Raw genomic sequence first — 14,407 nt, 5'->3', positions numbered from 1 at the left:
ACTACTTGTTAGGCTGCTTACTGTTCAAAATTTCTCAGCATTTGGGGCCATATAAGCAATCCCTTGCTTCACACCACATGGAAGGTGAAGGAGACCACCTTTGCTGAGCTTTAGAAACCAAAGGTGGCAGTCAGATTCCAGACCTGTAAGAACAGTGGAAAGTATTGCTGGCTGCCACTTGTTTCTCCTGTCTACAAGAAAGGTGGCTAGGTTTCAGAAACTAAGCCAGAACTTGAAAAGCCATACCTCCATTCTGAATGTATTTAAAGACAATACCTCTCTATCTTTGGTGAAAAATTAACATTCCCCAAACTACAACAGCAAATCTGTTAAGAGGCACATAAAGTAAAATAAATCCTCTGAATAAACCTGCAACAAGTTGAAAAAACAGCAAGGACCTAAGACATATAATTTTTTCCTTAGTCATGCTTATATGTTAATTTTGGGACTACAACAAAACAAAGAATTTGTTTCTTTCTCAGTGATGAGTAATCAAACTCTTTTGAAAGAGATGGCTGCAATTCTTACTAAAATACAACTATCTGGTGAGACAAGAATCCCACCGTATCCATTTCTAGAATGCAAAATCCTATTTCTGGTATAGAAACAATACCATTTTCCCCTTCCTTAAAAGACATAATTAGCTGAAGTTGTTAGAGTACTCACAGGCAAAATGGTGACAGCGACAGAAGTTATTGTTGCATTCTCTGGCATAATGATTGTCTTCTTTTGCAGTATATAATCCTCATTCTCGGTTGCTTGGTTGGAGGGGGGGAGCTCAGCGTTAGGCGCGGTGCTTAGTTGAACTGCGATCTCTCCAACAAACCCTTGTTCGCGAACGATTTGTAAAGTCAGAGCAGTCAAATTCACTTGCCCTATAACAAGGAAGGGGTTAAAAAACAAGACATGATTGTTTTAACCCGTGCCCTGCTTGATTTTCGGCTCACCTAATTGTACTGGAGCTGCTTGGTAGAGCCCACTTCAATCCTGCTTAGCAACACGACAATAAATGGATAATTAAACCACTTGGGAAAATGAGCACATACAAGTGGCGTGAGCATACACAGAGTGTGTACACCTGGAAAGCATTTTGAAACTGGATCTAGAGGAAGAATAAACTATGGAATATTTATACTTTCAAATGTCCGCTACACAAACTGTTACTTCAACATTGCCGTTTTTGTTCAGTTTTCCTTCAAAACTCCCACCTCACTGCTTTGCCTGACCTTTACACACCTGGGAAATCAGTGCTGATTCCAATACAGAGAGCAGCATTGGAGGCAGTCACACTGGCTGCAGATTTTACATTTCCTTAACTCAAATGTTGAAGAAAGCGGGATACACTTGTACGAGTGAGGCTCAGAATCCTTTTGGAAAAGGAGATTTGCGATTTTTTCCAATAAACTACAAAACCTAGCATTTGGCTACAAGTGCTGAGTTTATGCCTGGAGAAATAGAAATATAAAAAGCCACAGGCTTTGTATTTCAGACTAGTTTTTGTCACTTGTACTAACTAGATACTACGTCACGGTAAGTACCTGTATAAATTCGTTAAAAATACAGCATTTAAAGATTGGAAAAGAAACTGCAACAAATGAAACATAAGAATATGCCTTGCATCCTAACTTCAACGTATAAAAGTTTACAATGTGTGCGTGTGTGTGAGGAAACAACAGAATCCCTTCACAATACTTTCAGGTGCTAAAAAAAGGGACAACACTAAATCACTTTAAAATAGAACTGGTGAGGATGTTTTAGCTGCAATAATATTCTGATGGAAATTGAATTTTTCACCAATTTTATTCGTTAATATGGACAGAATATTAAATTGCCAGGAAATTTCAGTTGGGTTTTCGAAGTATGAATGGCCCACCAGGCAGCGGCTGGAAAACCACCGGTTTCCATGAGAATGCCAGAGCAATCATCTGCCCGGCTCCTGGTCCAGCAGGGAGGGCAGGAGCCAGCGCTCCACATAGTCCTCCTCTGGCCAACTGCCTGGCAGATCCTTTGCCATTTCACTTGGTGCCTGGCAGGAAAACTGACATAACCCAACCAAACACGCAGCTGGCAAGCAGGAAAACCCCAATTCAGTTTTCTTGAAATGGAATTCATTCTTTCTTCCTTCCTTCCCCTATCCCACAGAACAAACAGCTTCCCTTTTTGACCCATTACATAAGGAATGTCTGTCTGTGTAAATTATTTTAAACAACATATTAATATCATTTAATGGGCAAGTTTGGCTTTTTATCTAAATAGAAGTATTTTATGTATTAATCATTTGCAACACAAGAAGCCAAGATTTTAATAACTTACCCCCTACACAAAAATGACTGGATAATGTTGATATACACAATGTGAAATAGGGCATAAAATGTCATGTAATGAAACAGCATAGTTACATATTTTAAAGGACGTTGCTTCTACAATTTTTTAATAGAAACATGCTGATAAATAAAAATAATACATATAATAGATATTAAGTATATAATCTATTCTATTTGCTATATGCTATATAATCTAATGCTATATATATTTTATATACATAATATATCAGAATCAGAATCAGAATCGTAGTGGTTGGAAGGGACCTCAGAGATCATCGAGTCCAACCAACAGTAAAAAAAAAAAACAAACAAAAAAAAAAACAAAAAACAAAAAAAAAAAAAAAAACAAACCACCACAAACAAAACCACCACCCACCACCTGAACACACAACAACAACAACCAAACCAAAAACCATCACCCACCCACACAGCACCCCACCACAAACCAGTAATCTTGGACACTAGAGCATGCCCTGAAGAACCATGTCTACACGTTTCTTAAATACCTCCAGGGATGGTGACTCCACCACCTCCCTGGGCAGCCCATTCCAATGCCTGATAACCCTTTCAGTAAAGAAATGTTTCCTAATATCCAACCTGAACTTCCCCTGGTGCAACTTGAGGCCATTACCCCTTGTCCTATCATCTGTGACTTGGGAGAAGAGACCGACCCCCGTCTCTCTACAGCCTCCTTTCAGGTACTTGTACAGAACAATAAGGTCTCCCCTCAGTCTCCTCTTCCCCAGACTGAACAACCCCAGCTCCCTCAGCCTCTCCTCGTAAGACTTGTGCTCCAGACCCCTCACCAGCTTCGTTGCCCTTCTCTGGACCCGCTCCAGCACCTCAATGTCCCTCTTGTGGTAGGGGGCCCAAAACTGGACACAGTACTCGAGGTGGGGTCTCACCAGTGCCGAGTACAGGGGGACGATCACTTCTCGGTCCCTACTTGCCACACTGTTCTTGATACAGGCCAGGATGCTGTTGGCCTTCTTAGCCACCTGGGCACACTGCTGGCTCATGTTCAGCCGACAGTCGACCAACACCCCCAGGTCCTTTTCTGCCGGGCAGCTTTCCAGCCACTCTGCCCCCAGCCCGTAGCGCTGCCTGGGGTTGTTGTGACCCAAGTGCAGGACCTGGCACTTGGCCTTGTTAAACCTCATCCCGTTGGTCTCAGCCCATCGATCCAACCTGTCGAGATCTCTCTGCAGAGCCTCTCTACCCTCCAGCAGATCAACACTGCCACCCAGCTTGGTGTCGTCTGCGAACTTACTGAGGGTGCACTCGATCCCCTCGTCCAGATCATTGATAAAGATGTTGAAGAGAATTGGCCCCAGTACCGAGCCCTGCGGGACACCACTCGTGACTGGACGCCAGCTGGATTTAACTCCATTCACCACCACTCTCTGGGTCCGGCCCTCCAGCCAGTTTTTAACCCAGCAGAGGGTATTCCCATCCAAGCCGTGGGCAGCCAGTTTCTCCAGGAGGATACTGTGGGAGACTGTATCAAAGGCTTTGCTGAAGTCCAGATAAACAACGTCCACTGCCTTTCCTTCATCCAGCAAGCGGGTCACTTTGTCATAGAAGGAGATCAGGTTTGTCAAGCAGGACCTGCCCCTCGTGAACCCGTGCTGGCTGGGCCAGATCGCATGGGTGTCCCTCATGCGTTGCATGATGGCACCCAGGATGATCTGCTCCATGATCTTCCCAGGCACCGAATTCTATTGTATTCTATTATATATATTTTCTATACATAACCAATGTTACAGCTTCAACAACGCTGATTTTGAAAAAACATATATTTTTTTCCTGAGAATCAAGAAACAGACTTACCTTCTGGCTCTGTGACTTTAACAAAAAGAGATTCCATATGCCACCCGATCACACCGTGTGGAGAGTCACTGGGTAAAATGGTAAGTACAGCTCTTGCCCTCTTGGGATCGATGACTGCTCCTTTTGCGGTCTCCTGAACGCCCACAGTGGTAACATGGGTGAGCGTGATTTCCACCGTCTCTGAAAGCTCCGCAACACTGTCCGCGAGAATTGTCAGGGTGATGGTGGACAGGGCCTGACCTTCTGAAAACGTAATCTAAAGTTTTAGAGGGAGGGGAAAGAAAAAGTCAAACTTCTCCTCAGTGCTGTTACACCAACTGTTTTATTCCATAAAACTATCAATTTAAAAAATAATATATATATATACACACACACATATATATACATACACACACACACATATATAAAATAGAATCATAGAATACCAGGCTAGGAGGGACCTCAAGGCCCAAACTTTCTTGGCAAAAGCACAGTCTATACAAGACAGCCCACCACCCTGTCTAGATGAATCTTAAAAGTGTCCAATGATGGAAAATCAACCACTTCCCTGGGGAGAGTATTCCAATGGCTGGTTGTTCTCAGTGTGAAAAACTTTCCTTGTGTCCAATTGCAATCTCCCCAGAAGTAACTTGTATCCATTAGCCCTCATCTTTTCCTTACTAAAAGGGAGCCTCCATCTTCTTTGTAGCCATCCTTTAAATGGTGGCTGATAAGGTCTCCCCTAAGCCTCCTTTTCTCAAGGCTGAACAAACCCAGTTCTCCCAGTCTTTTTTCACAAGACAGGCTTCCCAGTCCTTTGATCATCTTGGTGGTCCTCATCTGGACCCTCTCCAGCCTGTCCACATCTTTTTGTGTAGCATGGAACAAAACTGTACACAGTGTTCCAGGTGTGGCTCAAGATGCCCTGAGTAGAGAGGGATAATGACTTCTTTATCTCTGCTGCGATGCCCTTGTTGATGCAGCCCACTATCCTGTTGACTTTCTTTGCTGCAGGAGCACACTGTTCACTCATATGGAGCTGCTTGTTCACCAGGACCCCCAGGTCCCTTTCCACAGAGCTGCTGTGGGTAGGTTCCAGCCTGCGCTGCCCTCCTGGATTATGTTTTCCCAAGTGCAAGATGTTACACTTGTCCTCGTTGAACTTCATAAGGTTCTTGTTAGACCACTCTTCCAGCCTGTCTAGGTCTTTCTGCAGGGTGGCTCTCCCTTCCAAATTGTCCACTTCCCCACTCTGTTATGATCAGCAAACTTCATCAGGGTACACTTGATCCCATCACCCAGATCACTTATGAAGACATTAAACAGCGTTGGGCCCAATATTGATCCCTTGGGCAACCCCATGTGTGACAAATATGCTCAGGTCTCTCGTCATAGACTGGGATTGGGCAAGAGATTGGGAGGGGACACAGCCAGGATAGCTGACCCAAACTCACCAAAGGGATGTTCCATACCACATAACACCACTCTCAGCAATAAAAGCTGAGGGTAAAGACACAGGGAGGACACACACATAGATGACTATTTGTGGTCATGGCCTTTGTCTGCTACAACTGCTACATGTACTGAGGATCTGCTTCCCAGGAAGCGACTGGACATCTGTCTGCTGATGGGAAATACTGAATAAATTCCACTTTTTGCTTTGCTACCAAGCATGGCTTTTGTTTTTCTTATTAAATTGACTTTATCTCAAGCTTTCTTACGTTATTTTCTCCCCTGTCCTGCTGAGGAGGGGGAGTCAGAGAGCAACTGGGTGGGCATTTGGCGAACAGCCAAGGTCAACCCACCATATATAAATATGTCAAAAGAATGATGAACTTATAATACGTATATAAACCACTGCTCATGAAATAAATGTCTACTCAACAGTTTTGTTGATTTTTTTTTTTTTTCAGAGAAAATAATTGAGAAATGCTTTGTCTATCTATATTCTTATTTTTAAATTCAAGAGGCCAGCCACTTGATTAGGTCTCTCTCAACATGAAAAACACGTCTATAAACACCTAGGCTACACTTATGCTGAAGGATAAACAGAAATTTCCAGCAAACAACATTATACCTTTACCTTTCTGTCTCTTCCTACCTGTAAACATGTGCAGAGAATCGATTAGCATCCACCTGCAATGCTCAAGGAGTACTTTAATAATTTCAGTATGCCTGTTTTAGCATCCTTGGTTTCACCTCTGTTTAATTTTCTCTAATTTTTTTATCTTACTTCAGACCCATTATTTTCAGGTGTAAAGTTTATTTCTACAGTATTTTGGCCCTTTCTTATCTCAGCTGTGGCCTGTGCTACAGCTCAACAGCCTCAAAGCTTTGTATCTTCTACAGATGGCCACCAGGTGGAGGCCCTTGACTTAAAGAACCTGCTGTCTGTCGGTCCTCAGGCATATCAAGAGTTTTGGCCAGCAGTAAATATGGGATTTTAACACGGCTGGAAATCTAGTTTCAGAAGCAGAGAAAACTGGGACTTGTGGTATTCTCCTGGGCCACTGAAGCTCTCAGTTGTATTGACGAGGTCAGGATGATGAGCAAACACTCCCAGATTCCCACCTGTGCAAATGATTTGACACAGTAGCTGGATCTCACAGCAGGAAAAAGGGAAGATGGGAATGGGATACTGGAGATAGATACACTTTTGTAGTGCCTGGACAGCACTGCAGCATCTGGTTCTAGAAAAGCGAAAGTGATGCTGTGGGATTATGTACCAAACAGTCGTGCAAACTGCCAGAATCGGGAAAGGACCGGGAAGCAGGAATTAACACAAGAGTGGGGCAATCACACATGTGCTATCCTTAGTACATCTGCACCTATTGTCTAAGACAATACAATCAGTGCTTTCCTAACATCAGTGATGTTATTACACACCATTCCAGAAGCTGGGAAGACATCACTGATGCTCCCATTAGCGATCCACTCTACTGTAACTCGCCCGTATGTTCCTATTAAACGTTCAATATTCAAGGTGATTAAGCTGTCCTGTTCCATTTCTTCAACTTGCTTAAACAAAGAACTCTGGAAAACATAATGTAGCAGAACCATAACATTGTTTTCTTACAAAGAAAAGTTTCCTTAGGGATCTGGGTATTTAACAGGGGCCAGTGACATTGGGCAACAATAATTTAAATACATGTTCATTGATTCAATTTACATGTCCTAATTTTCAGAGGTATTCAGTACTCCCAGGTTTCATGGACATAAGAATTTAAAATATCAGACCTCTTTATCCTAAGGCAAAGACATTTTGTTGTTGTTGTTGTTGGTTTTTTTATTTTTATTTTTTTAGTATAATATTTTATGTCCAATTCATATGAAGCAGAAAAGAAAGAAATGGATCTTCAAGAGCGACATATTTTTACTGCTGTTATTTTGCTGTTATTCACCCTCCTCACACAAGTCCAGATGCAATATTTCATTTCAGTAACAACTTTTCTGTATTTTATACCTTCAGTATGCATGCACTATATACCTGTCTAGATAACTTCTACAGTGTTTGATGATTTAAGAATTAACCGCTCCAAATAATACCTTCAGTCTGCCATTTTTTCCAAAGAAATGATTTTTTTCTGGCAGACTGGCTTATCTTGTGACATAGCCCAATTAATATCTTTTTCAGAGGAAAAGGTTCTTCAGATTTGGTTACTTAATTTTGATTAACCAACCAGTAGTGACTCTATGATGATATCATATATGCCATCTGAAAACTGAATGTTTAGGTTGTTGCATAAACAAGCTGATAAACTAATCTATTTACCTAAATTTAAGGGGATTATAAAAATTTCACAATAGGGACAAACTGTGGAACTGATTTTCTATCACCCTGTGTTCTATATAATCACACAGAAATGCTAAATGGATGTTAGAAAGCTTCTAACTCAGGCTGCTACAAGACTTTAGAAAAACAATCCTGTCACATGCTCCAGTTTACAGTTTTAGTATGTTTGTGTCCCATTACTCGGAAATTATATATACATATTTTAGTGATTTACCTTCGAAGTTTTACCTGAGCAAATGCAATGACTCCGTAGGCGTTGTCATTGGAAGGAATAATTATGTTAACAAAACCATGAACACCAATCTCTGCACCTCCCTTAGGGTTTTTCAACCACACTTTGAAGCATTCCTCCTCCTCTGGGACCATGTCATCCAGAATATTGACGGCTATCACAGCTTCCATGTCCCCAGGCTCAAATATCAATTCACCTGAACTAGCATAAAAACACACACATCAAACAATTATAAACTGAGGATAGCTGATTAATGAACTTTGAAAGCACTGCTGTAAGTTTAACATGCATTTTTGGAGCTGGAATTATTGTTTATATTCCTGAAGTAATTGAGGTTTAAAGGTTATAGGGTTTGTGTCGGGATTTTTTAAATTACAATAGATCATAGAGTAACTGAAATTAATTATGAAGGTAATTTAGTTTATCCTAAATAAGAGCTTTAAAAAAATCAAGTAATAACTGCACGTCCTTTCCTTCCATGTTTTAAAGACAGTTGTGAGGCTGTTTGACTTCAGGTTACCTTAAACCTACCTGTGAAAAATTCTCTTTAGTGTTAAGCATACCACACACAGAAGTATATAACGCTCTCCACAGTAACAAAAACAATCACATAGAAAAAAAAATGCAGGAGCTGGGAGAAAGTCATATAAAACAAAAAAAAAACACCTTACCTAGGTATAAAATCTGACTGGTTGGAGATGGTGGTCAGCTCGTAAATCTGGGAGCTGGACTCTACAGACAGAGCAATCAAGCTCTTGCTGGAGTTCAGAGACCTGGCAGTAGCTGAAGTGATGTGATCCGCATATGGGGCTTCCAGCATCGCAGAGAACTGGTTTCCTTCCGAGTTCCAGGAATACAGCACCGTTGTGTCCTTGCCAGATAGGAGGATGTGAACTACATTGAGCAGGGAGGAGAAAAAAAAGAAATATTCAGTGATACATTTGAAAGTCCTCCTTGTAATGGCAGAAATGCCCTTGGTAGCACAGTGATTATAGTAACTTCTAAAGTCTGATAAATAATAATCAAAAAATGAGCACATATATTTCCGCAATTCTAGAGTTATAAACTAGGATTTGAACAAATTTTATCATTTAACTCTTACCTAAGCCTGAAGGAGGCATGAAAACATGGATGTTTCTCACAGTGCAGATTGGAAGAGACTGAAAGTGTCTAAAGGTAGACTGCCCTGTCTCCCAGATGAAAATCTCAGAAGAATTTCCCGATTCTACAAAGGAGCAAAAAGACAAAACTTACGTTATTTTGCTGTCTGTTAGTTAAATCGCACACTGATGGCCATTCAAAAGGCAGAGTTGGGCAGCTTTACTTATGAAGTGAGGGCAATTATCATATCTTTCTTTTATTCGGTGTGTAACTCCATCGGTATGATTGATCTCAATGGGATGATTCAACCACTGACATCATTGAAGGGGTTTTCTGAACACAGTCCCATAAGAACACTCAGTAGACAACAGCCAATTGCAGAGAAACCCATGGACTGTAACATAAACTTTTCAATAGGCACAGGGATGCAGCCATAAAACAATGATGAAAATTTCATACTTCTAATAAAAAAACACATGTACATTGCTGACCAATGATCTTTGCACATCACAAAGCTCAGAAAAGCTTAGAAAGGGTGCAATCAGCAGCTAGATGAATATTTATTGTTTATTATTGCTCTTGGGACAACATCTCATTGGTGTCATAAGTATTTTAGAATAAACACAATGTGTTTCTTTTCTGAGGGACAAAACAGAAATTGCTTCGATAAAATGGTTATCTATGAACTGACACTCCCCAGTAATACTTTAATCCCTATTTAAACTCCTTTACCCCAAATGCCTTCGCTACCGAATAAGCTGGCATATACTCAGCAAAACCAGTGTCATGTACCTTTCGCAGTAATTAAATAGATATCAGATCCAGAAATCCAGGCCTCCGTATGTTTTATTTCTTTTGCTGGTAATTGATGAAGATTCCTAAACTGGTTATTCAACCACTGGTACAAGAGCATGTTCTGGCTGGTATTTGACAAAGAAACTACTAGGTACATAACGCCTCCTCTAGGAAACAAGGCTACGTTCAGAGCTCTGTAAAGTGGAAGTTGATGATGCAGCACAAATATATCTTTATTCCACTGGAAAACCTGTGGAAATATACAATTTTTTTTCATTATATCTTCACAATTAGCACCAAGAGAAGAGAAATTTTATGTCACAATGAACACTTCATAATTCAGACTCAAAAGCAACCGAACTACCCATATCAAAGACAGGGAAGGCAAGTGTATTCTAACCTGGATGGAACTGGAACTGGTTGCGTGACTCACAAAAATCAAATAGTCTTCTTCATCCACAGCAAAGTGTTTCACCTGTCTGGTATCCAGAATAGAGAGTGTCTGTATCTATGAGGGAAATATAACAAAAATGGTGTTTGGAAGTCACTTCAAGTGACAAGTTTATACATATATAACATAATTTTTTAATTGCAAAATTACATATAAAAATATATATAAAACTATATACACATAATTTTACTATTTTAAAAATATGTCTATACATTTGGGGTTAATCTACAAAATTAATATAACATCATGCATTTTTCAGAAAATGCTCTATGCCTTGACTGCTCCACAATTTCTTTCTTCGCTTCCAGGCCATTTTCTCCCAGCCCCAAAAAATAAATATAAAAACACAGCAGACAACCAGCTGTAAAAACTTACATCACTGAAGTCCTGCAGAGTGGCCCGAAAGTAGCCCAGCATGGAGTGATTTTTTCTAAAACATGGCTGGGCTGGAGGGACCCCCAAGGTCTTATCCAACCCCACTGTTTTTACGATTTTCTAAGAAAAACAGATTTACCTTCAGCAGTCTGCGTCCAGGCATGAACGCATACACACTGTTGTTGGAAGCCCCCTGCCCATCTCCTCCGTGAGTAATCACAAGGTAGGGAGAGGCATGGATTTGGAAAGACACACAGCTCTTAGGGTTCCACATACTGAAATTCTGAGGGAGAGGAATAAAAAAAAAAAAAAAAAGTAAAATTGAGGCTCAAATTCTTTATTAAGTAGCACGCTTGGTGTTTGCAAGCAAACATTTACCTCAACGGGGACAAAAACTCCTTTCCATTGGTAGACAGTTGAAAACGTGGCTGGGGGTGTGCGCAACAGAACACCGAACAGGATTTTTCCTGATGTAAAGAAACACCAGCTTGACGCTGACTCTTCCACAAAACTTTGCAAGACAGACAGGGCACTGATACTACCCTCTGAAATATAGTGAAACGAAATACTATTTATTCTTGAGGTTTTTTTCAATGCCATTTTCATAATTTACTTGCCAAATCCAGACCTAGTACCAGAAATTCTATGATTCTATGAAATGTTGACTCTAAATAGTTGTGAATGCATGAAAATATTACAGTAGTGAGGATGTAATGAGAGTTAAGCAATAAATGTGTTCTTCATAGAATCATAGAAGGGTTTGCGCTGGAAGGGACCTTAAAGATCATTGAGTTCCAACCCCCCTGCCCTGGGCAGAGACACCTCCCACCAGACCAGGTTGCTCAAAGCCCCATCCAGCCTGGTCCTGAACACCTCCAGGGATGGTTCACATATTACGATTGCATGTGGAAGATGCACCGGCAACTTGAGTCTGATTCAGAATGATTCTGTTTGGAAACTAGCTCGTGAGAAAATTATCTAGATAGCAAGTAGTGACAAAAATGACAAAGAAACCACAAAATGTATGCATTTGTCCTCTTCCTCCCCCTCATCACAACAAGCAGTCGTGGCACTAAGATTCTTAAATCACCTAAGACTTTTGACTGGCTTAAAGAAAAAGAAGTGCTTTTAGCTCCAAGAGCTAAACTCCACGTCCCACCCATAGGTCAGACCAGCTGCTGAGCCAGATTACTCATCCATGCTCATGTTTAATGTGATCAAGTCTGAATACATGAATTTACATTCCAAAGCTACATCTTCTGCATGTTTGGCTGGTCTCTTGCTACCTCTGCTCTGACAAAAGCAGCGGATGCCCTCAAGAAAGTGAACATACTGATGCCAAAGGCAGTGTCCGACAGCGTCTCCCACTCAACGCTCACAGACACGTTGAGGCCATTGCTCCGTGAAACTTTCAAATAAACTGTAGTGTTGGCTTCTTCAACTATGAGGAAATTTGTCCTAAATGTGAGAATTGTGAAAATAAAGGAAAAATGTATTATTTTTATAGTATACAAGTAAGATGCTTAGAGTACAATTCCAGTGCAGAATGTACAACAGAAATAAAAAGGAAATATTAATCACTGTTTTTGCTACCTGATGGACTGATAACTACATTAATTAAGGTTGTTCAATGTTTCTTATCACAAGACCTTGGCAAAATCATAGGAAATTCAACAAAATCTTAAACCTCCCTGAAATGTAACACTCCAGTTGTATGGTTTAAACTGAACAGTTTTTGAAAATGTCTTTCCATATGGTTCATTTGCTTCTGAAAAACAGCCCTGAGGGAAAATGTATTTTACACAATCTTAAAACCAAAAATAAGTTATAAAATGTATGACTCCCTGGGCACTGATCTGAAGTTTGGAGCTCTTAACATGGATTACTGCCAGTGGAATGTTTAGGGACCAATGACGTACTGTTTTATGAAAAAGTCCACAAAGAAATTGACATTTCTAATGAGGAATAGTCCATTTTAAGTGTTTTTCTGTTCTTTTGTATAGCAGTAATAGTAGTGTACAGATAGTGTACTTTTCAAAATTACAAATGTTCTACAACTGGATTGCTGAATTTCTTTAAAGAGGTTCATCAAAAACAAAACTGTAGAGAGATACCATCTCTGTTGAATATGAAAAAAATAATGTTATCAGTGTTTAGTACCTATTTATAAGGGGATAGATGCTGAAAAGTCCCAGTGGAGCCTGGTTCTGTAATACTGTAATCAGAGTCTGCACCCTTGTGCCCAGTCTGGCTCCTCCAGTGGGATTGAACAGGGTGACAACGAAGTGTTCGTCCATTTCTGGCTCTTCATCCAGTATTGCAGAAATGTGTAGTGTCTGACAAGAAAACAAGCACAGAAAGTTTTTGAGCTAATGATGTTCAAGCACAGAAAATTGTTCATAGTGAATGATGACACCAGACCCTGACGTCAGATCATGATAGCTCTGGTTGAGGTTCTAAAGCCACCTACCTGGTGACCTCCATTGGTGCAACACTAAGACAAGCATATCCACTTTTTTTTCTTTTATTTTTTCCTTTCTCCTTTTTTCTCCTCTCATCCTAAGACCCTCTGAAATGTAATAGGTTTTGATCCTTTTTTCATCATTTGGTTCTCTACTTATTCCACACTTTCCTTGGTCATTCACAGTCCCCATACGGCTACCCGATCCCCTAACGCAGCTCAGCCAAGTTGGTTTTCATTTACTTCAGTTGGCAACTGAGCTAGCTCCAGGGAAAAAGGGTAATTCCAACACTGGTGCTGGGAAAAAAGAAGGGAAAAAGGCAAGAATAGAGGGCTATTTGAAATACTCTATCTCTTGTTGATGCATCTTTCCCTCTACTGCACCACTGTGGATGAGAACAGGATCTTCTCAAGGTGGTCTCAAATTAGCAGAGAATTATCTAGGAAGGGGAAGGTGTTTTCATGATCATTTGGGGCTCACTGTCATCCTTCCCACTAGCTAAACCTCTTTCTCCTCTATCCCTTCAGTGGCAACCATGAATGAGGAAATTAATAGGAAGAGGCAACAGGTCAACTCGTGGCTCCGGGACTGGTGTTATAGGCAGGGTTTTGGGATTTTTGAGCACAGGCAGCCTTACGAGACACCCGGCCTGCTGGGGGCAGATGGGATACACCTGTCCCAGAGGGGGAAAAGAATTTTGGGGCAGGAATTAGCAGGGCTCATTGGTAGGGCTTTAAACTAGATACGAGGCGGGAAGGGGAACTAACTGGGCCTGTCAGGATTAAACCCAAGGGAAGCACGCCAAGGCTTGAAGGATGCTGGGTTAGTGAGGACTCTCGCTCTGTCATTTCATTTGAGAAAAGGGATAGACGTTTGGAAATTTCTGACTGTGAACAATGGGAAAACCCTATTCCGAAAGGGGAAAAGGGTACTAGGCCAGGAGTTAACAAAGCTCATGGACAGAGCTTTAAACTAGAGGTGGAGGGGGAAGGGCATAAAACCAGACCCACTGGTAATGAGCCTGGGGGTAAAGGGCCAAGGATGGGGGTGAAATCGGGAGCCCAG

At 41.0% G+C, this 14,407-nt stretch overlaps 1 protein-coding gene across 1 annotated transcript in view; it reads right to left on the bottom strand.

The window, feature by feature from the left end:
• The window catches only part of ADGRV1 (adhesion G protein-coupled receptor V1), a 285,251-nt gene that overhangs the window by 198,142 nt on the left and 72,702 nt on the right, over positions 1 to 14,407 (bottom strand). Inside the window, 12 exon segments of the mRNA XM_074166892.1 lie at positions 667 to 875; positions 4,155 to 4,410; positions 7,020 to 7,166; positions 8,155 to 8,359; positions 8,830 to 9,052; positions 9,261 to 9,383; positions 10,052 to 10,304; positions 10,455 to 10,562; positions 11,020 to 11,163; positions 11,259 to 11,425; positions 12,214 to 12,338; positions 13,041 to 13,216. Coding sequence (XP_074022993.1) covers positions 667 to 875; positions 4,155 to 4,410; positions 7,020 to 7,166; positions 8,155 to 8,359; positions 8,830 to 9,052; positions 9,261 to 9,383; positions 10,052 to 10,304; positions 10,455 to 10,562; positions 11,020 to 11,163; positions 11,259 to 11,425; positions 12,214 to 12,338; positions 13,041 to 13,216 — 2,136 coding nt within the window.

The sequence above is a fragment of the Numenius arquata genome, chromosome Z (genome assembly GCF_964106895.1).
Source record: "Numenius arquata chromosome Z, bNumArq3.hap1.1, whole genome shotgun sequence".
NCBI lineage: Eukaryota > Metazoa > Chordata > Aves > Charadriiformes > Scolopacidae > Numenius > Numenius arquata.
The sequence above is the reverse complement of the archived record's forward strand: the minus strand, read 5'-3'. Positions and strand labels throughout refer to the sequence as shown.